A 24247-nucleotide genomic window follows, 5' to 3' on the forward strand; every position below is an offset into this window, starting at 1 on the left:
GCCTTCTCAGATAATCCCATTTGATACAGTCAAAAACTTCTCTGCACTTAAGAAGGGCCACATACTAGACTACCCTCGTGACAGGAACAAATGGATCACCTCCAGGAATCTCAGTGTTGTCAGTCATCCGTCACCCCTACAGAAAGCCAGTCTGGCCCATTTACCATCTGAAGTCACAGGTACCCTAGCCTACAAGCTAGGACATTTTACTTACAGTATGTTAAGGAAAATTGGGTCTGAAAGTGTCATGTTCCACTTCATCTTTGTCAAGTTTACAAACGTTTGATGTATTAGTTTCCCCAATATGGGAGCCATTTGCTATCTAATATACTAGAGAATAACACACATTTTCAGGTAGGGTATCTAGGGGTACTCTCAGAAAACACTGACTGAGCTAAATGCTTTTCCCCACTGGCATCTTTTAGATGATTTCTGATTTCTTCTGATTCAAATGGCTAAAAATGGTGATTTGAGCAGCTGGAAGCTTGGGCATTTATGCTTCATTATATATATTTTGTCAACTGGAACAAGGTTTTTTTTGTTTGTTTTGATATACAGATGGATATAGATGACTTCAAAAATACCTTACAAATATATTTTGTTGTAAATGTAAATATCACTCATTGTATCCCTAATAACAAGATAGTCGGTTTCTCTTACAATTCTAAATTGATATGCCAATGATCTGGGGGCTTTATTTCCCCCTCATATATATTTTCATTAGGCCTGAGGAGGGCTCCTTCTATCTTTCCTGACTGACTCATGTTTAATTGGCCTCTAAGGTAGTATGCTGCTTGAGGGTTCTTTCAGAATCTGTTTCTCTGCTGTTTTGCCAAGTTTTTTTTTTTATTTCATCTAATAATTTGTGCCTGTCGGCTTCCCCTTCCCTTTCACGGCCAAAGACAAAGCTGATAAGTTTGTCTTTCATTATATTTTTATAATCATCTCACCAACAGTGTCGTCTTTAGAATCTCCATTATCCAGCGAACATACCACCCTTTTTTTTTTTCCACAGACTAATACGAGAATATCTTCACATATCATGTAGTCACAAGATCTTCTGAACTTCACCATAAGCCCAGTCTGACAGAGTCATCATTACAGGTTCATGGGCTGACCAAACTATTTAATCTAGATAAGGGATGAAAGTTCTCTCCAGGAATTCACTACCTCTTGTAATATTCCCGTTCAGTATGAATAACCACCTGAGCATCTCTCAGAGTTATCTTATGGAGTGTTCAGTAGAGGATTTGAACCACTTTTTCCATAATTTTTTTGCTCTTGGCAAAAGCTTTTCTCTTTCATTGTCTCCCTACTGCCAATAGAGCAAGCTGCCCCATATTTATTATGATTACCACAAAATAAACCAGTTTTTCTTCCTTCAGTCTTTCAGGGAAGACTACAAAGCTAAAATTATTTCTTTTAAGACAATCACCATCATACAAGAGTCTTGTTGACATTATGCCAATTTGTGTTTTATTTCTGTCTTCATGATGTACTGTGTAATCACTGTACCGTACAATTGAGAGAGGCACTCCTCCCCTGATTCTACTCAGTTCTTGATCTAGTATTTGTCATCAGAATATAAACACATGTCTGCAATCTCTGTAGATATGCGTTTAAGGTATTAGAAATAGCCTTATTAGCAGAAGTGCCCGACTGGTAGTTTTGTTTGCAGAAGCTGGGATTACTTGATCCAATATTTCTTTTTGTCATATTTCCGACACTAAATTTTAATGACAGCTGAAAGTCAGATATCTTTCTGCATGGATCACAATATTTGAAGAAATTAATATTTCACATTGTTGGAATAATGTGGGATATGAGCTTCCCCTGGGCCCGATTCTGATCTGCCACTGATGTTCCTTCTGATTTACAGTGTCTAAGCGTTCGGACTCACCCGGCAGTGCCTCTGGGTGCCACAGCTGGGCCCTGATTGGGGCATGGCCCAGCTGCGGCTACTCCCCCAATCAGCCCAGCTTCTAGCCCACAGCCCCACCCCTCTCCAAGGGCTGGCTTTTCAGCCCTTCAGGGCAGGAGGGGTGACCACCCCGCTACACCTCCCCATCAAAACCCCCTCTTCTGAGGGAAGGGGGGGCCTCATGGCCTGGGCTCCCCGACGTTAGCCCTCCATGGTCGCCCCTCCAGGCTCATGCTTCTCTTCTCTGCGGCCTCCCAGGCTCAGGACATCTCCCAGACCTGGGTCTCCGCCCTCCGGAGGGCCCATTCTGCGGCCTCCAGCCACGCCCGTAGGTCAGGGTCCCCCTGGCCCTCTTCTTTCAGGGTCTGGGTCCCCGCTGTTCTCTGCTCTACCACGGCCTGGGTCCCCACGGCCTCTCATTCTCTCATGACCTGGGTCCCGACCTCTTGGCGGCCCCACTCAGTCTGGGTCTCCGCATTGGCGACCGGCTCCACGCTGGTCTGGATCCCGACCTCCTTTGGGTCACAGTCACTCATGGGCCTCCCGGAGTCCCTGCAGGTCATCTGCCCCCTTCCATTGGGACACTGACCCCTGGGGTCTTCGCATAATAAACTCCAGCGTACCCGGCATCCATCCTCCCCTTTTTCTCCACTCTAGTCCCTGGGCAATAATCCCGCTGTCCTCACTCTGCCCCTTGTATCAGGGGAAGACCGCCTATACCCACATTCTCCACCACTCTGTAAGCATTCGCAGACTCACCCGGTGGCGCCTCCTGCTGGTCATCCTTGGGAATTCGCTCACCAGCCTCCGGAGCGCCCTCTGCCGTCTAGTGATCTGCCTGTCACTGGCTCCCGTGTCCCGCCTGGACCCGGTGCGCTTTTGTCTGGGGTGCTGCCCCTCTGGCAGTAACCCCTCAGTCTCGGGGTCTCCCCACCCAGGGGAACCCCCCACCCTCTATCCCCACTTCACCTCAGTCTTGGCTACTGCCAGTCCTCACTTAGCCCCACTCCCTGGGCAGACTGCAGTGTATCAGCCACTCATCACACGTGAAGGGTTTTGGACCTGCTGCCTCTGCTTACCCATGGGCTGCCCCCTGCAACCCCAGTACCTATTTGGCCTTACTCTAGGCCTGCAGCCTGGGGGGTTTCCAGGCCAGAGCTCCCCAGCCCCTCTGGCCTTCCCCCAGCCCTGCTCTACCTCAGGTACTCTTTCAAGCTCCCCAGCAGCCAGGCCCTTCTCCCTCCAAAGGCAGAGAAAGTGTAAGTACTCCTGGCTGCCCTGGCCTTCTTTAACAGGCCAGCTAGGGGTGTGGCCCAGCTGCGACTAATTCCCCAAACAGCCCAGCTTCTAGCCCACAGCCCCAGCCCTCTCAAAGGGCTGGCTTTTCAGCCCTTCAGGGCAGGAGCAAGTGACCACCCCGCTACACAGTGGCATCAGTCAGATCAGAAGCCTAAACTACCTTAATCTTGTGATGCTCCAGCATTCAAAATCCATTTTAAAAGAAACAAACATCTTGCCCAGATTTCAACGAATTTTTGCACTATTGTAACAGTCTGTGTTGAGGGGATTCTACAATAAATCAGTGTATTACTGTACAACATTCCTGCACGCTTTAGGAATTAGAACTTGCACTGAAAGGCTTAAAACAGTACATGTTGCATCTTCTACTTCTAGTGGGGCAAAAGAGAAGAATGAGAGAGGAGGAAAGGAGAAAAGAAAGAGGAAGAGGAGAAGGGAAAAAAGGGAGCAGAAGGAAAAAATGAAATGCTAACAGGAGAAAAAAATGGGAACGGATAGTGACAGATCTGCTTTAGGGTCAGGTGAGGCTGAGCCTAATTCATTAGAAAACCAATCTCAAACATTAACACTGAAGTAAACGTTTTGCATGAAATCCTGCCCCCATTGAAATCAAAGGCAAAACTCACATTAGCTTCATTAGGGCTAGGATTCCACCCCTATTTTAAAAAAAAGTTACAGGACAAGCATTTAAGGCCTCCTTAAATGTATTTTCTTAAGCCTCCCCTCAAGCAGAGGGAAGAAGAGAAGAAAAGTCAGATGAAAGGAATGAAAGAAACCAGTTTCATGCAAAAGTGTGTTCATCACTACCTGGCTGAAGAGAATGGTGACTTGTTCAAGAAGCTGGTAAGAGACCGCCTCTAACTCAGTCTCCTCCTTGTAAGCAGTCTGGGATATCCACATCATCTTCGGTTTCTGCAACGTGTACAAAACTTCAGTTTTCTAAGAAATGGCAGTCTAGGGTGATAAATAATCTTTTGCACTTGTATAGCTGCTTCTATCGGAGATCCCAGACACGGGGGACAGAAGAAGCCAAAGTATTGGGGGAGGGGGAATGTGGGGTCCCCCCACAACTCCTTGGGCCCTCAACTGTGCCTGAGAGATATACCACACACACACACACCCGCTGCGGGGGAGGGAGGAGTGGGGAAGCATCAAGACTGACATGCCGCTTCCCCTGCTGCGCACCACAAGGACTTGGGAGAAAACTGAAAAAAGAAGCCAGCCAGAGACATCAGCTGGTAGGGGCAGAGGCAGCCAAAGCATTACTGGTTCTTGGAGAACTTTCCCAAGTTTTGACTGGCTTTCTCTGGCCTGTGCTGATTGGCTGTTTGCTCCAACCCTGCTCCTCCCTCACAATCTCTTCACCACAGCATCACTTCACACCTGCCCTTCTAACAATCTTCTCCCCTTCCACCGTGTCCCCACTCCCTTCCTTTTTCTTTCCCTTTTAGCGTATCCCCTCCTACCTATACCCACCCGGAGAGACAACTGTGGAATTCACATGATGTTTGCTACCATCACATTATTCACTCTGCAGGTGTGTTCCACCCCGTGTCTGTCGTCTTCATTTAGATTGTAAGCTCTTTGGGGCAGGGACCTTTCTCTTTGATCTGTGTTAGTACAGCACCTAGTACAACAGGGACCCAGTCCATGACTGGGGCTTCCAGGTGCTACGATAATACAAATAATAAAGTGCTTTCACAAATACTTAAGAAAACCTCACAACACACAAGCCTCACCCTCTGCAAAATAACACCCCCATTCCTAAGCCTGTTTGTAAAATAGCAGAAATTGACAGAAATTGTAACTCTCCCATAACTGTGTGAAAATCCACACAAACAAAAGGATAACTCATTAATTCATAGACTGTGCAGAGGAAACAGTGAAACTGACTGTGCATACATTGTCAAGTGCATAATGTAAACAAACTGACAACAACAGAAATGTTTGTTCTCTCTGGTCTTTTTTTAGTTACAGTTATCTCAAGCGTATCTTATACGGATAGCTGGTTAAAAAAATTTCAGAGAGAAGTATGACTTCTTAAGTTGAAGGTGTCTCTGACACACTGAAACCTATGCACTTTTATAAAGAAAGGTATGAATGCACAGACAAGCTAACTCTGATTTTGCAATATTTTACATTGCATAAGTTCCATATGCAATTTGCAAGCTTTAACTAATAACTAATGTCTAAGCCTTTTCTTTTTTTAACTTGGTCAAAATCCTCAAGACCTATTTCCATGCTAGGGCGCCAGTCCTGTAATTTGCAGTCCACACTTTGCAGAATTGGAGGCGGAGTTTCAAAATTCAGCTTTTTCAGAGTTGTCTGAAAACTAGTGTCGTTCTTGAAAGAAAAATTATTAATTGCACAAAATAAAGCTCATTCCCCCTCATTATTCTTGCAGTAAAATAGTGCCCCATTACTATTGCCACGTAGTAAAATTGTGCATTTGCATTGAACTAAACCCATGAAAAACTGGTTTTATAAAAATACAGTGTACCTTGATTTTTATGAGAAAATGTAGTATAAGAGAATGGGAACTTTTCTTAATTGTGTATGGATTGGTTATATATTCCAATTATATATGCACTAAAGATACGTACATGGGAGTTTCATCAAGGTTTTCTGTATATGTGGAGAAGAATAAGCATGGTTTTCCTGCTATCAATCCATGCACCACAAGGTTTTTTTTAACTTTTTAGCTTTTCAACATTCTTTTATACATCCCCCAACATTCTCCTTGGCCAGCCCTTGTAATTGCAATGTAACTGTATGGGAAAGAATAGTAACCAGAACCTACAAACAAGCAGGGGACACACTCTCTCTAACAAACTAAACACTTCCCTTCATATTTTTCACAAAGAAATTCACATTTGGAGCAAAGAAAGCATCATAAGATTCAGGTCAAGGGAATATTTTTCAGAAAGTGATGAGTGAGTGAAAATAGGGATTACAAAAATTGACCCCATTTTGTGAGTTTAACTGTAGCATCATTTTGTTAAGTTGGGGACTGGATGAAACCTCACTGAAGCTGGTGGGTGTAATAGCTGCCCTTCATTCCAGATAAATATAAGAAGCAGTTTAGCACCTGTTGGATAGCTGAAACAGTGGGAGCTGCTCCCCAAAACCTAGGCCACATGCAAGGCCAGTCAGGACTCAGCAGCTGAGTTGTGTGGGTGAAGGGTTTCCACTGTGGGCTGAATGCAAACACAAAGGGCGGTGTATTGTTTTGGCAGAGGTGCATTGTATACATGTGCAGAAGCAGACAGAGGAGGCAGCAGAAAGCCAAAGACAGCCAGAGAAGCTCTTGTAGCAGGATTTAGAGAAAAAGCTGACAGAGGGAGGTTTTGGGTGGAGTGCCTGCTGGAAAAAGAGTCTTGGAATATTGAGCAAAGAAACTCCCTCCTGAGTCCTACTTCATGCAAGGGGACAGGATTTTGTACCTTCTTTGTAAATAAATAGGATTGCATCAAAGAAATACCTGACTTTATCATCCAGCTCTTCTTTTAACACAAACAATCCACAAATATTGGCTAACTACCTGAGTCAAAAAGAGTAACGTGCCTAACAGATGCCAAAATGAGCACACAAACCCCTCCCTTATCTGACCTGTGAAATCCTGCCTCCTCTGAAGTCAATGAAAGAGGGTTGAGATTTCACCCTCAGATGCCTATTGCACAGCATTGGTATCTTCCCATCACCTGCACACAGGTTGCCCCAGCTCCAGTGACAGTGATGAGCTGCTGCTGTTGGCCATTACCCAGGAAATCCTGGAGGAGCCTTTGTATTTTCTTCAGCCGAGATAAAGCAATTCCATTTCTCCGCCTTCAGTCTGAGGGCCTTCAAGGCTTCCTCCTGTCCTGTAAATAGTCTGTGCACTTGAGTTAGCATTGGTGGTGGTAGCCCTGGCTTTCTCCAGCGTAGCATTTGAAAGGTGTTTGGGCCCCTGTGCAGCCCACCATGCTGCACTGTTGTAACTGGTGCCTGCAGCGAGTGGGAGCTGAGAACATTCATATGATGCAGTAGGACACAATTCTCCTTCCTTTTCAGGGTCAGCCAAAGCAGCAGGCACTCTTGACTTCCACGCAATGCACAGTGGCTACACTAGCCTCCGGCATTTGGAGAAGGGGTGGCCGCAAGCATTTTGCAGAGAGTTGGAAGAGACACAGGGAGGATTGCTGGCTAGCAATACTTTACTGCAGTAACTACAGCGCTGCTGTTCAAGCTCCTTGAAAAAGGATTGAGCACCTCCCTCACCCTGCTATCAGTGTCACCTGCTCCTAGGAACTGACAGCAGTAAATTGAGCTACCTGTGTCTGAGCATACAATGGCAGTTGAGTAACGTGACACCTGTCTCGAACTGCACCCTAAGAAAGGCAGTTGCCTTAGGTTGCACTGCATTTTCTGTCATTATTATTACTACAAATGACACCTATGTTTGTGCAAGTCATGGAGAGACCTTATGAACAGTAATGGTGGTTAGGGATGTGTTGGTTTTTTTTTACATTGACAAAGGCCTTGGTGTAGACACTCATACCAGCAAAAAAGTGCTTTTGTTGGCATAGCTTATTTTTTTCAGGCAATTGCTTTGAGCTATACCAGCAAAAGAACTCTTTTGCCAGCATAAACTGCAACTGTGTTAGGAGCGTTTGCTGGTATAGCTATACGAGTATAGCAAACCCTTTCTAGTGTAGACAAGGCCTCAGTGATTGTTGTCAGATCTTCACAGCCAAAAGGAAAACCAGAGTGTGGGGTAAAGGCGTTGTGTCTTACGAGGGGACAATTATATCAGTTATAGAGCACTATTAAGTACTAAAAACCACATTCAGTTACATTTTCTGACACAAATGTTAGTGAGTGATAGTCTTGAAGCTTAGGAGAAAACCCAGGCAATGCATGAAGCAGTTATCATAAGTCTTGTACAACAAGGAATGTCTGACTAATTAGATCAGTACTGTCATCTTAAATCCAACAAAGAACCCCATGAAACTCAAGCTGGGACAGTCATTGTTCCCTTGCCTCCTGCTGTTAAGAAATAAGAGGGAAAACTGTAGAGAGTAGATAAGGATACACTGTTAGCTAGAAAGGCACTTCAATACCACAGGGTTGAGCTCAGTATAAGAACCTAAATAGGATATAATAGACAGCTGTGAAAGAAATAATCTCTCCAAGAAATACTCATAGTTAGCTCTTATACAGCACTTTGTGTGTGTTCATAGATCTCAAAGCCATTTACAAAGGAAAGTATCATTTCCACTTTACAGGTGGGGAAACTGAGGCAGAGAGGCACAGAGATTTGTCTAAGGTCACACATACAGGGCAGATAAAAATCAATGATTTAAAAAAAACCTGGATTTTTTTTAATTTAAATCGGATTTTTTTGATAAAATGCTTTTTGAGGAAAAAACCTATCTAAAGATAGTTTTAATTGTTCCCTCTCAGGAGGCAGCTGTCTGACATGGACATCTAGCAATCATCCCTCCATAATGCCAACTATAATAAACTTCAGAGCTAAGGGTGAACCGTTCAAGAAATGTGTGTTTGCTGATGATGTTTTAAAGAAAGTCACACCAGTGAACTGGTGGAGTCACTTAAGCAGTTGGATTCAGAGACTGTTGAAGTGATAATCTCACTTTTAATAGCAGTAGCTTCTTCTGCCGGTGTAGAAAGTATAGTTTCTTCCTTTGGACTAATTCATTCCAAATTGAGAAATTGTTTGGGACTGAAAAAACAGGAAAGCTTGTTTTTCTTTTCCAGATTATGAACAAACAGGAAAATAAAGGTGAAGACGAGTGAGTTAGCTGCAGAAGCCAATATTTTAAGTTTCTCATGTTGACCTGGCTGACATAGTCAATTTAATTTTTGGTGGGTTTTTTTTTTTAATATTTCATTTAACTATTTTAGTTAAAAACAATTTTAACAAAAACAAACCTAATTTTAAAAAACTTGAATGTTTAACTAAATTCAAAAATTCATATGCTTGTTTTGTTAAAATATTATGTTTGCTGTTGAAGAAAAAAAATCCAGAATACATAATGTTGTGTTTTAGTTAAATAAAACAATTTAAATGTCTGTCCGGTGATGTTCTCCTACTAATACAGCATGTCAAGAAAATCCTCCAAATATTAATGATTAACCTGTTGAATTGGAGATAGTTCGCCTCCCAGTGACTTAATTACCTTTGGTAAATGAAATAACCGAACAATCATTCATTTTCTGATATAGCTGTAAAACTAATCTGAAAAGTTTTCAAAATAAATCACTTTAAATATGTATAGTGTGTATTTCTAAAAATTCAACCTACATCTTTCTCTGAGTTGTGAAGAATAAGTATTAAGGTTATAACAACCAACAAGAATGCATTTTTATGTAGAAATCCATGATTATATCAAGTCTTCCTGACTAGTTATTTAAATTTTTATTTAAATAATGAAATAAATCAATTTGATTTAAATCAAATCCACCCTGCACAGAAATTCAAGGGCACAGTCCATAGTAGAATTCACATGTCCTGACTCCCAGTGCTCTGTCCAAGCCACTGGTCCAAGATGGTTTGTGTCCTCCACAGTTCCTTTATAATGTATAAAAAGTCCTTACCCCACACAGCTTACAAACAAGGGTGGGAGAAAGAAAGCCTTATTATTGGTCAAGAGGCTCAAAGATTGGGGAGACACCAATGTGTTTAAATGCAGAGGTCAAGATGCGAGAGGGGAGAGATTGATTGAGGATGATGCAGAAAACTAGGGATGGGATTAGGGAAGGGAGATCACAGTTAAACATCATTACCTTAACTCTAAAATCAGAATGTTTATTTTTTATACCTATAGTTAACATTGATTTCTATTTTATACAGCTCTATATAAACAGTAATAAATGAAATGAAAGGGGGGAAAATTGAATAAAATAAAATCAAACCATTATTACCCTACTTTATTTTAAATACTTTTCATAGTCATTCATTCCTTTGAAAGCTCTAATACTTCAAGGATGGCTAAAAACAAACATGTACCGTGTATTTACTGGCTCTCAAGGATGAGTAAATACATAATTGAGTATTCCGAAAGAATAAAATTAGCATTAGTTCTCTGACTGAAAATGGGGCCATTTCAATCCCTTTGGTAAATAGTTAAGTAATCTTTTAAAAAGAAAGGTAGCAGCAAGACCAAAATGACTCTGCACAAATATGTAGTCATACAATTTCAAAAGGCGTATTATTTACAGAAAGGCCTTGAATGGCTCCTTTAGAGCTAATCCTAGCTATTAATTATGTATTTAGGACATGTTACCTACAGTAAAAATTCTTATAAAAATATATGGAAAAATGTACTATGCAACATGGTAGTTAATTATTAAACCACAATGTCTCTGGCATTTCATTGTTATTTTAAAGTATCAAAAGCAGTTGGACTGTATCACTTGCCATATTTTTTTCACTGGGTAGAAACCAAAAACATATTAATGCATCTTATGGAAGAATCTACTTAATATCAAAGCATAACTGATAACTATCTGCACAATGACATATGAACCTTCAAACCAGCTTAGCCATTTTAGAGGATAAAAAGTGGACAGGAAATCCCCCCAGCTGACTGGAGAACAGGCTACTAACTCCAGCACATTGGAGTGGCAGACTGATAATTTCAGGTCTCAAACAGAGGGGCAAGGCTAAACATCAGAATACAAAGCATCCAGCATAAGTAGACAAGTGGACTGTTCAAGAAATGGAGATACCACATTGTGGCATGTGGGATAGAAGTGATACTGCTGGTTGGAGCGTATACTACACAGTCAGAGAATGAATCATGTCCATGAGGCTGTTGTTAATAACATTCTAATTGAATAGAACTAGTCACCTTTAGGAAAGCAACTGAGTCGGGAAATAAGGAGCAATTTAACACCTTCCCCTCTCCAAAAAACAACCCACTTTAATTAAAAACTGAAAGCACTGGTTCATTCTATACCATGTGTGACTGCTACTTCCTATATGGGATATTAAGGCAACAACATGTAAATAGCATGAAAGATGGAGATACTCTTGGGAAACATTGTGTAGGTGAAAACTATTTTGAAGTATAATGCTTTAGAAAAACCTGAGAATGATTTGGTAAAGATCAACCTTTTGGAAAGACAGAAAATATCATGAAAGTTATAAGTTCAAGGCATTTTATATGGGACAGGAGGAGACAAATAAGCAGAAATCAGGAGGTTGATGTGAAAGGATCTTTCTATAGGTGACCACTTGCCTTGTGTCGTGAGGTTGTTTAGATGCATGCCCCACCCTATGAGCTATGCGGCAGTGTGTGGTGAGAAGCAACAATTGGGGTGGAGGTGGGGGAGGGGTTGCGAGAAGAAGTCCCTTTGTAAACGTTGGCTGGGTCTTTCCACCAGTCTAAGGAGTTTTTGATCCTGCTATGTAGTGACAGGGGTTTGTCTAGTCGGTCCCAGTTTGGTCTGTATGCTGAGCTGAACCACATCTGGAGGCATTGCATGTGAAGCCTGGCATGAGGTATTACCGTTGTGCCCATTGCCATATGCCGCAAGAGTTGGAAGCAGCATCTGGTTGATATTTGCAAACTGCTTGAACAATCTCTGAGTGTGGCTAGGGAGAGGAATCTGTGTTGAGGTAGGAGAGCTCTGGCCTGTAACGAGTCAAGATCGGTGCTTATGAATTCCAGGTGTTGCACTGGAACAAGGGTTGATTTCTGGGCATTGATCAGTAGGACCAGTTCTATGAACAAGTGCATTGCAGATTTGGTGACTTGGCAAGCCTCTTGGAGAGACTGGGCTCCAAAGATGCTATAGTCGAGATAAGGAAAAATCATGATCCCCTGGGAGCGTAAGCGTGCGGTCACTACTGAAAGTACCTTGGAAAATACTCTCAGGGCTGATGATTACCCAAAGGGGACTACCCTATCCTGGTAGTGGTCTTGTCACAGAGTGAATCTGAGGAATCGTCTAAGTCGGTAGGATTGAGATATGAAAGTAGGCATCCTGAAGAACAAGGGCCGAAAACCAGTCTTCCTGTTCCAATACTGGAATGATCGTTGCTAGAGTGACCATCTTTGATTTTTGAGCTTTGACAAACTTGTTGAGGTCTAGTATGGGTCTCCAACCTTCCTTCCCCTTGGGTATTAGGAAATAGCAAGAATAGAACCCTTTGTCTCGTAGATGTTGAGGTACTGGTTCTATAGCTCCTAACTGGAGGAGACAATCTACCTTTTATCACAGTAAACTCTTGCAAGAAGAGTCCCAGAGAAGGGACAGGAAAGGGTGCTGTAGAGGGGGCAGGGAGGTAAAATGGATCAAGTACCCATTGCAAATGATCTCTAAGACCTATTAGTCCGATGTTATGTGTTCCCAAGTGCTGCAGAACACTACCAGCTGGTAGCCAAATGGGTGAATAGCAGTGGTCAGCTGTAGTGGTTGTGGGGAGTGGTCTATGGACACCTTGACCAACACATCAAAATTGGTACTTGGATGTGGACAGCTGAGACAAGGAAGATTACGGGCCAGAAGGTTGATACTTCAAAAATCTAATTTTCCTTTCTGTGTGGCTCGTAGTAATGCTGAGCCGGGTACTGGGAGGTGTGTGGTTTGTGCTGGGGCTGTAGACTAAGTTTTCTCTCTTGTCCTGGCAGATAGATGCCCAGTGAATGCAGAGCAGCCCTAGAATCCTTCAGGGTGTGAAGAGAGGCAACAATCTTCTCCGCAAAGAGCTTAGTGCCTTCAAAGGAAAGGTCTTCAATGATCGACTACCTCCTTCAATGGTCGACTACCTAACATATGGAGCCATGACATACGTCGCATCACCACAGCCATGGAGATGACCGTTGTCGGCTGCATCACTGGCAGACTGTAGTGTCGTCTCGGCCACTCACTGTCCCTCTTGGATGATGTCCTTAAATTGGTTGTGGTGCTACTCAGGCAACTACTCAATAAAACCATTCAGTTTTTAATAGTTTATGTAGTCATATTTCACTATCAGGACTTGGTAATTGGGAATTCAAAACAGAAGCGTGGCTGAGGAGGATGCCTTCCTCCTGAAACAGTCCAAACACTTGAGGTCCACTCCCTATGATAGGGACTGGACCTCAACTGGTGTTGACAGCCGCGGGAATTAACCACATCCATCACAATGGAGTTCGATGGAGGGTTAGAGAAGAGGAATTCAGTCTCCCTCACTAGGACATAATATTTTTTGTCTGCCCGCTTGCAGGTAGGTGCCACCAATGCTGGGGTCTGCCAAATGATTTTTGCAGGGGCCAGACTGGCCTTATTAATGGGTAGCAAGATTTTTGATGATGCGGATGCAGAGTATGTCAAGGAGATGATGGTGGGTGTCTTTGACTTCTTCTACTGGTATTTGGAGAGTGTCTGACACTCTCTACGCTAGATCCTGGAAGAGGCGAAAGTAATCAACCAGAGATTGGTGGGGGGAGGCATGATGACCTCATCCATGGAGGAAGAGAAGAATATCGTCCTTGGGTTCACCTCTTTCTCAGCACCGCCCTCAGTGCGGGGGTCCTGGTGCTGAGAAGAGGAACTCCGGTATGTCGGATACATGGAGGTCCCTCAAGTGCTGGAATTCAGACAGTACCAACCAACATGGTTCCACTGGTGGTACCGGGAGGGATGGAGGTCTTGCCTGTACCAGTCATTCTGGTGCCGAATGAGGTGTTGATGGCAATACCGATAGAGAATTGCATACTGGAAATGCTTTCTTAGTGGAGTGCTTACTCTTGTCCTGGTCCCTCGGTGCCATTGACTTGGTGCCCGTGCCCATTAGGTCCATAGTCTTGTCAATGGTATCTGCCTCTGTAGATTTCCGTGAGCCGTGGGTACCAGGGTGGGATTGTCTCAGTGCTGATGGTACCAAGGATACCAAGCTTGCCAGAGATCATTTGCAGTCATCCCACGGCACTCTCTGTGGGAACTTCCGGCTCTTTTTTTCGACGATTTATTAGGAGTCAGCAGCTTGTTTCTTTGACACATAGCCTTTAGATGTTGAGGGCTGCAGGGGAGACTCACAGCACAGATCCAGAGAGGGTCGGAGAGCTGCCTCAATGATGACCTGTCTGAGCTGTCTATCCTTATGCAACCTGGGCTTGAGGTGCTGACAGAGATCACACCTTTGTTGAATGTGGTCTTCCCTGAGTCAGCGTAGGCACTGGGAGTGCTTGTCTGCGATGGGGATCGCCTCTTGGCAAGAAAGGCACTTCTGAAGCCCAGTGAACCGGGCATACCCCATTAGGGAAAGGAAATGCAGGAAAAAGAGTCTTTTATTTAATTTTATTTAATTTATTTATTTATGAGAGAAAAACAAAAAAGGGTGACTATAACTAACTAAGTACTAAGAGGCTAACTAACTATAGAAGTGCAAAATCAAAAGCAATGGTAATAACAGACTACAAATAGCTCCGTTTCTAGCCAGGGACACTTGAAAAGGAACTGATGGGGGGTTAGCCCGCCCATGCTGACTAGCCTTGGGTGCAGGCCTAATGGACACGGCTACCGAAGTTCTCTGATCAGCAGCACAGGGACGCAAGCACACCTACAGAGGAGCACCCACAGGGACACTACTCAAAGAATAATTTGCTAACACGGACTCTTCTAAATGCCCTGAGCAAAAGACTGATAGCTGTTGCTCAGATGAGCTCTCTAGCTGCTTTCCCAGAGGAAAGTCTGAACCTTCATTCCCCACATCAGAGATCCTCCATATGAGTCTTACGTTGATTACTTCATTATCTTTGTGATCATGTTTCCGCTCTGCTAGGCAAGTAGCTAACAGAAATGGCTAGAACCTGTTTTTCTCTGAGATTGTCACAAGAAGCCTGTAATCTGACAGGATTCCACGCGTCATTAGTACATTCAGGAATACCAAGGTCCAAGCACATGGACATACAGGTCTTGTACTTATTGAACATAAGCACCCTGGGTGTTGAAGCTCAGTCACATAAGTCTCTTTCATCTCTTAAGTATAGACCTGCTCTCCAGTCCAGCCAGTTTTAAGGGCAGTCTCAGAGAACCTTACTAATTAGAGACTATTCTGAACTGCAGCCCAGATACGAAATCCAGGTCATCTTTATACTCCTGTGACAATGGAAGAATCTTGTGTCTCCATCCTCCACTGGGAACTCAGTTGAGGAAGCATAATACGATAATATACTATGGTAAGTACCAACACGTTAACAACAAAAAGAAGTCCTGGTAAGCAGGACCAAACAACTATCCATTTCACTCTTCAATAACATTTTCAGCAACCTGTGGTGACCTGAGACAAGAGCATCGGAGATGGGCAGCCTCAGGCCGACTTTCTATAGAGTCCAAAACAATTGCCCACCCGGGGCAAATGATGACTCAGGCTAACTAGGGCCTGCAACACTCAGCTTGATAAGGACTGTGCCTCAGACCTCAAAGTGATGTTATTTATTCAATAAATAGTCCAACTGAAGAACAGATGCACTGCAAGTTTGTGCAGGTAGGGTAGGCCTACTGCCATACCCTTTGGGAGAATACTGTAGTGATGCCAGTTGAAGAGGCAAAACAAAAATAATCTTGCCATTTCCCAATATTTGGGAAACTACTTTAAAGTACAGCAGAATTCAGACGAGAATTAGTTAAGTATAGATGGCAATATGAATCTAAAGATGATTGATTCTGGGATGATAGAGAAAACAAAAAAAAGCTTGCATATCTGGAACAACAACGACACCCAATCTGCTGCAGAGGAAGAAAAGCTACTTTTGAGTAGAAGGAAGATTTTGTGCACCTTTTCCTGTTGCCTTCCTATCGCTCAGCAGGCATGACAACATCATAATGCTTCCCTGCTCCTGCATCCTATACTATTCCCAGCAACACATATTGAAGGACAAAGGGTTTTTACCTCCATTCTGTGGTAATAGGCAAGTGGGCCCACTTTCGCAGAATTTTGACATGTTGTGAATGCAAGTGTCCAGGACTTATACACTACAGGACTTATGGTCTCTCTGTGGTCAGGTGCCAAGACATCAAAAATACTCCAAGTCACTCAGACACTGACTATGGTGCTGAGGCTGACAGGGTTCAGAGCCATCTGTGTGGAGCCTCAAAATGTTGATGCATCGAACATCAAAATACCAACGTTTTCACCTATAAGATGTCAAGGTTCCAGATGCCAAAACTCTCCACAAGATACAAATGTCTCCAGGCTGAAATGGATTCTAGGATACAGATCCCCACTGTCTGATAGAAGCCTAATATAGCATCGGAGTCTGGAGATCCAGTCTTCAGTGGACACACTTTCTACCAGGAACCCAAATAATTAGACCTGGTCAGAAAACAGGGATTCTTCTCTCCAGAAAATTTTAACTTCCTGGCTAAATGTTTTGGCCAAACCCCAAAATATTTGGATTCAAACTCAAGCTGCAGAGCTTCTTGGGAGTTGTAGTACTAGTGCCTTATGCTCCCATTCTTCTCTGTGGTCCTACCTCTCTGACCAAACCATATTTCCTATGAGGCACCAATTTCTCCACTCTTGGTGAGTAGAGGGGGTGCACCATAGGAGTCCCTGGCCATGGGGCATCATGGGAGCCTTGCCAGAGAGCGCTGTCCATGGAGGAGAATGGGAGCGCTCTTTTGAATCAAAATATTTTCATTGTTGGTCAACATATTTCAGTTTTTCAATGAAATATTGACATTTTCACTGAAAATTTATTTAGATAAAAATTCTTGTTTAGTTGAAAACCCAATGTCCATTAAACAAACAGTTTTGATGGAAAATTTTAATCCAGCTCTGCAAATAATGATACATGAACACAGTCTCCCAATGGGTTTCTGCTGGGAGCTCAAGTTATATCCAGGCAATCTTTGGCTACGGTGATGACACCTCAAGTGGACCTGCAGAGGAAACAGAAGAGAACATAAAAAAGTAAGTGTAGAAAAAAGCCAGGTTACCAGGCTCAGTGAACTAGAACACTGGCTAGAAATTGGAAAGTAAAACCCCAACCCCTTTAGCTGCTAAGGCAGATAGAACCAAAGCTACAAAAGTCAGCATCTGTGGGAAACGCCTGTGCTGACTGCAGTCTGAAAAAAAAGTACCTAGAATTTTCTTGGGATTTAGTAGTGCATACTCAAAAAGGCAGAACCCCTCACACAGGGCTACGGATGTGTCAGAGCCAAAAACCTTACAACCTAGGGGAGATTCCTGCATGATTTGCAGCGGAGACACCCAAGAATGAGAATCCTGCACAGATGGCATCTTTAGAGAATATAAATTACAGCCTCAGAGAAAAGAGCTTGGCTGCGCATAGCTCTTTACTGTACTGCTCATAAGAAGTTTTCATTTTACATTACGTGAAGCACAGCAGGAATTAGTCACTGAACAGCCATTGAGATGTCTTCTGATTCACAATCCTCCTTTCATCTGCCAGAAAGATGTTCTACCGCCATTCTGAGTGCACAATGAATTGATCCCTCTACAGATTTGGGTGATCAGGAAGCATTAACAATGTTAAAAGCAAAATTACAGTGCAAACTGTGACATCATTAATATCAATACTGTTTGGTAGGAAAAGTTCCTCCCTCCCCACACCCACTCATAAAAATGAGCTTTTGAAAATTCTGGTATCATGCACTTTGACTGGCTGTCATATAAAAGTACTGAAGAACCTTCTAGAAAGATTTACTATGCCTGCATCACCACTGATCATACTGCATTGGGTTCAATGTACTTCTTTTTTGAGAGCACAGAACGGACACATGAATAGTTCCTCAAAGATGTTTGTTCTAATTATAGACTAGAAAGTCACATTCTAATGTGCAGTTCTGCTCTGAAAAATGGTTATGTAAATATGGCACCTTCTTACTGAGATCTGTTCCATGTGTGCAATAAGTCATACCCGTTCAATAATTAAAATATATTTTTGTTACAAAGCAAATACAGCTATAGGAGAGAACTGGATTCTGTTCTGACTCAAGCATCAACAGATTAATATTAATTAAGCCCCAACTGCAGAATCTTTATTGCTGTTGAAGTGCAAGGTAGAAAGAATCCAGAATGACCTGTGGATTCCAGGTTGATTTTATAGGCCAACTAAACTAAACTTTTTTACTTGTAAACTAAAACAGATTTGATGTGCAAGGCACAGACAAAGGAACCAAAATGTCATTTTTAAGAACACTTTACAGCATTGAGCTGCAATTCATTCATCTGAGAAAACAGAGACTGTCCCCTGAACTCCCTTAAGGGCAACTCAATTAAACACTTGGGCTGTTCCTGTCACTCACAGCACTTTGGCTTTTGCCCAACTTTACTCCACCAATGCTGCCTTAAAAAGTCACAAATGACCTATTCCTGGCCAAATCAAAGGATTCTTCATGGTCATCCTCTGATTTTTCTGCTACATTTGACACCACCATTCTCTCTCTTGTGCTGAACCCCATCCCCTCTGTTGGATTCCTGGACTCAATACTCTATTACCTTCTCCACTGCCTTTTTCGGTGTCTCTACCACTTAACATCTCCCACTCTCTGTGTGTCTCACTGATCTATCCATCTTTTCTCCTTCTACACTCTCCCCCGGGGGCCCACTCTCACTTCTATGAATCTTTAAGATCAGTATCCCAAATCTATCTTGGCACCCCAACCTCTCCCCAGTCTAGTCATGCACTGCTGATTGAGACATCTTCCTGCATGTCCTGCCACCAACTCTCACAACATAGTTAAAAAACTGCTCTTTCCTATGAGCCCTCCACCTCTTTGGTGTAGCTGAAAACACCATTCTCTCGGTTACCCAGAACTCATAAGCTCAGTATTCTACTGCAACCCCTCTCCCCCGTTCATCAAGGCCATTGTCACATCTTCTTTCCATTGCTGACCCTTCCCTTGCCCAACAGGAATTTCAAGGGTCAACTATATCAGAGCAAGGTCAGCAAAAAAATACAACTATTTTCATTATGAAGTTTGTTGAAAAAAAAAAACTGGAGCTATTAAACATGTGTTATCACACCCTGTTATGTAGCACATATCACATCTTGTTACGTAGCACAAAGGAATGCAGTAAACGCCAAGTCAAAAGAAAAAAATAGTGTTTTATTAACTACCACACTGTTATAATACACTTTAAACGTACAATAAGGTAGCCTTTAAATTTGAGGTGGTTTTAAGGATAATGAACAGATTTCCACATGTTTGTAAATAGGTGAACTGCTGTAATTATTGTTGTACATTTTTGGAAAATGGTATAGAACTTACAGACTGGCTATGTAACTTTATTTTGTACATTTTTTCTATAATTGAAAATATAAACAGTAATTAAAAATAAAAAGAAAATTCAGCATAATAAAAAACATATATGTTTATCAGTTAAATGTACTGGATACATACAATTTAAGGGAAGAAGCGAAAAAGGAAAGATGGTTGATATTTAAATGCAGATTGACTAACCAAAAGCTAAACAACAAATTTAAAAAAAAAAAACCTTGTAAAACCCCTACTTCACTATGACTAATATCCATATGGTTGGGAGTATTGTCACTATGGAAGTGATTTTCTGTTATATTTGCATATGTTATATTTTTACTGGTAAATTACATGATGGCTTTCAAGGCCCTGGCAGACAGATGTTTTTGGAAACAAGATTTGATAAAAATCACTGCTGAGACGCAATACACCTAATTTTTGGTCCTCCAGTGTTCAAGAAAAGGGATATATTTCACTATAACATTTGCCTTACCACCCAAATGCCTCAACCTATACATTTTTTTAAACATTTTAAACTTTTTTTAACATTGGTTATATTGCCGAACTTGGTTATTGAAAGAATATTAACAAGACATCATTTTGGCAAATTAAATCTTAAACATGGCTTTTCAACAGGATTTAAAAGGTGAGTATCCCTAGAGTTCCATGTTAAAATGTAGTTTTCAAAATCTTACAAGAGTAATGCTTAAAATATTGTACATAGTTAACCTAATTAAAATAATTAGCTTCAAAATGACAAGCTGATGAGCTAAGTAAAGCCTACACTATGTAACATTTGCTTGGAAACTTGATTTGTCAGTTATGCATAATAAAAATTCCAGTCATCAAGAAAATTACAAAATTTCTTTTATCATAACATGATTTCTTTTCACCCATCAACTTCTTTTTATCTTACAATAGATAAATACCAACATGTTCTCATTTTTACACTAAACCACACAGGATTGATGCATTTGGTTAGACTACCATTCCCATCATTAAATTCATTTTTTAATATAACTTGGTAAAATTTCATCTCTTCTAGATTCCAAAAGTACCTACAAAACCCATGCAATTTTACCATTTTAATATACTATGGAATATCATACAAAGTAAGGCATTTCAGTGTCATGTATAACCAAGTTACTGTCAATCCAAAAATTTTTGCACATCAATAAAAAGATATCTAAGAACTTAGGAACAATATTTTTCTCACTACTGTATAAAAATAACCACAATTAATAGGTATCTTGTGTAATATTTACTCCATTGTCTCATTTCCAGAAACTGTGACAAGCTGTAAAGGTATTTCAGTGTTGGTGAGAATATCTTGATTGCTGGTGCCAGATGTATTAACAGTCCCTATTCCTGAAACAGAACCTTGTTGAATATTTGCAAGGATAAGTGTTGTTCCTCCTGCAGTAATCAAAGTATCATCAGGTGTTGCTTCTACTGATGCCAACACTGTACTGCTAGAGTGAATACCTTTTTTATTCTGATGTGTTTTAATGTGTTTGGCAAGGTGGTCACTCCTCATAAAGCGTTTTGAACATTCCGGACAGACAAACTTCTTCTCTCCTGTCACACAAGATAATAAAGAGAAATTATCTTCATGTACAATAAACCATATAGCCATAAATCATGTTGATGAGAAAGGCACTGGCGGGACACTGTCAACTTCACATCCTTTTAAAAAAAAAGGTTCTCTCTCTCACTCACACACACACCCCCGTATCCCCCACACACTTTAAAAAGATTTTTAAAGCGTTTTCTGTTCCTTTGGTGAGGTTACAAAGGGTTTTTTTTGGCATCAACCAACATGCTTGGACCCATTTGCTCCCTCTTCAGTTTCATTGCTACTGTAACCTCTTGCCAGGTACGGAGAACAGAGTGCAGATGCATTCCCCCAGAGCAGGGCTTGAGGCTGATGCACATGACTAGTAGGTACATTAATTATACAAAAAAACACTGTCAAAAGCATAAAATATGCTATTTAAAAATTTTATTTTTTTAAATTGCTTTCAGTTATCGTAATCCATGGGTTACTTGTAACAATAGTATGTGCAAAATTTTCAAATGGTACTGTGATTTTCACATTCACAGTGTCCCTTTAAGCTCTAAGAGTTCTGAAGCCCTTATCAGTTCATGATGTACTAGATATTGTAGAAAACAAGTTATTTTTAATAGAAACAGATTTCAAAATTAAATATTTGGTAATTAATGGGGGAGGGGGACATCTAATTATTATTAGAAAATAAACAGATCACATAGCAACTTTGCTCTCAGATACACTAGCACAACTTTCATGAAGTCAGTGGAAGAGTAATCAGTGGCAAAAATTTGGCCGATTTTAAGAGATTTTTATCCTTTACATTCCTCCAATCAAATCTGCCAAAATCAAATATTGATAACCTGTATGTGTTCTTCTGTGTCGCTGTAACTCATCACTGCGAGTGAACCTTTTACCACAGAACATCCAAGTACAAACAAATGGGCGCTCTCCAGAATGCCAGCGGAGATGAGCTCTCAAATGTGAAGTCTTCCCATAAACTTTCCCACACCCTGGGATGTGACAGATGTGTTGTTTCTTTTTTCCCAAATTAGAGCCTCTGTTTAAAAAAAAAAAAAAACATACTAAAATTATTCAGCAAATCTAAGTTATTTCTCCTGAACAATATATATTTTGTATGATTTAGAAAAATGTATCCAAATAGTTCTGTATGTTAATCTGAATGGATTTTCAGAGTAACTCCACATATAATGAAAGCTCTGTGAACTCCACAGGAAGATGGACCTAAATTCTGTAGCACAGTTCCTGGATTCTGCAGCACTTTGATGCAGTAGACTGGAAATTCAGCAGCAACTTCATTGAAATGACAAAGTGCAGGCTTTTAAAGAAACATGAAATTGAAAAATACAATCATTACAGTAGTCCAATATCAAAACAGATAGCAGAAAGTCCATTTAATTTATAATCTCCATATTTTCAGGATTTTAATATTGCAAAGACTTGTGTATTTGCAAAGAACAACTGCACTGCTGAAGTTGTGAAAGGGGAAGCTGGAGATTTTGGCAGCGAGGAAGGGGACAAAAAGGGCTTTTGGCACCTTGGGGAGGCACAGAACGCTATTTCAGATTGTAAAATAAAGAAATTAGCTGAATGTTTCGCTAAAATGAGCAGAAGTGAAATAGTTAATGATTTTGACATTTATATTGTCAGACTTAAAGCCAGATGAGATGAATGGATCAATCTATCTATACCTAAGTTATCATTTCCAGCTGTCCGCTGACTCAGGAGGAAAAAAAAACTGAAATGTTTTATACTTTGTTAGTGTTTTCAAGATTTCCTCACAAAAATGAAGGCGGAATTGCCCCTCCCACCTATCCCCGTTTTTTTAAATGAAAGCTTCAATTCCAGAGAACAATTCTGTAGAAGTGGTTTGACTCCACAAAAAACCGAATAGCCGTAAAACTACGGAATACACAGGGCTCAGAATATAATGCACTGTAGCAATTCAGTCGAAGAGGAAGTGGCATAACTATGTTCCTGAATCAATTCCATAGTCATATGGGCCTATCTGGTTCCCAGTCATATGTCTGCTCCCATCCATCAAATCTCTCTTGCTCTAACCCTTACAGCATCATACAAAGTTCAGTTATCTGCCTTGTACTTTTTTTCTTCCTTGTCCCTCTTAGATCAACTTACTTATTACTTTTATGCTTATGATACCCAGTTGCACATATCTTTAGACAGAACTGACTCTTCCATCTTCACCAGTCTTGACCAAGAACACTTTTCACTTGGGATATTTAACTGAAAAATGAAGATGAAGTGAGATGTACTTTTTCTGGCCGACAGGAACATCTCAAACATCTCTCTCTTCTACTTCAAATCTCAACTGAGTCCTTCCATTTGCCCCTAACTTTAGTTTTAACTTTGGCTGCTAGGATAAGTCTACACAGCAAAAAAGACTGGCAGCAGCAAGTCTCAGGGTGCGGGTCACCTACTTGGGTTCACAATGAGGGGCTAAAAACATCAGGGTAGACGTTCAAGTTCGGGCTGGAGTCCAGGCTCAGACTCCACTGCCTCCTGTGCAGTCTGAGCCGGAACATCTACACTACTATTTTTAGCCCTGCAGCGTGAAGTCCCACGAGCCCAAGTCAGTTAACCCAGGCTCTGAGACTTGCTGCCATGGGGTGATGGTGCTCTGTAGATATATCCTTAGCTCACCACCTTCTCCTGCATCTCTGCTGGTTAAGATTTTTTTAAAAGAGTCTAAAGTTAGGCTTCTAAACCCTATTAAGTCACCCAAATAAACAGACTAATTTAAATAGTGCCGAGTACTCAGCTGATTCCAAAGGGATTTAGAAACCTAACTTTAGGAAAAAAAACATTTTAATTGCTGAGATCCTGAAGATGGCTGGGAACCACAGTCGCTCATAGTGTAAGTAACTTATGCTGCCTGCAACAATTCCATATTGACTCACCCATCAGCTGAGAGTAGCCTGACTCCAAGAAAGAGACCTAATTTATTCCTCATCATCTTTTAATGTGACCATGCTCTCCCAATCCTCAACTCAACGGATTCTGTCTTCATTTCAGAATGCAGTTCAAGACCATCTTTGTTTTGAAAACCACTTATTCTGTACTTGTTCCAGTCTCTCTTTTCTCCCCTAAGTGCTGGTTCGCTGAGTGTCTAGCACTTGCCTTTTGTATATATTCCTCCTCCTTCTCCTCTCCCCACCCAAGTATAGTCATGGCAGGTGGAAGTATTCTCCGAAAGCTCTTGCCATCTCTGATCATTATCC

The 24247-nt window shown here is 41.6% G+C and overlaps 1 protein-coding gene across 1 annotated transcript in view; it reads right to left on the reverse strand.

Moving 5' to 3' along the window:
* Positions 1-18769: 18769 nt before the first annotated feature.
* The window catches only part of SP3 (Sp3 transcription factor), a 35963-nt gene continuing 30485 nt past the window's right edge, over positions 18770-24247 (reverse strand). The window contains exons 6-7 of the mRNA XM_073305883.1: positions 21851-22047; positions 18770-21016 (exon numbers count right to left, since the gene is read on the reverse strand). Coding sequence (XP_073161984.1) covers positions 20700-21016; positions 21851-22047 — 514 coding nt within the window. The 3' untranslated portion in view covers positions 18770-20699. The remainder of the gene's footprint in view (positions 21017-21850; positions 22048-24247) is intronic.

The sequence above is a fragment of the Lepidochelys kempii genome, chromosome 11 (genome assembly GCF_965140265.1).
Source record: "Lepidochelys kempii isolate rLepKem1 chromosome 11, rLepKem1.hap2, whole genome shotgun sequence".
Classification (NCBI taxonomy): domain Eukaryota; kingdom Metazoa; phylum Chordata; order Testudines; family Cheloniidae; genus Lepidochelys; species Lepidochelys kempii.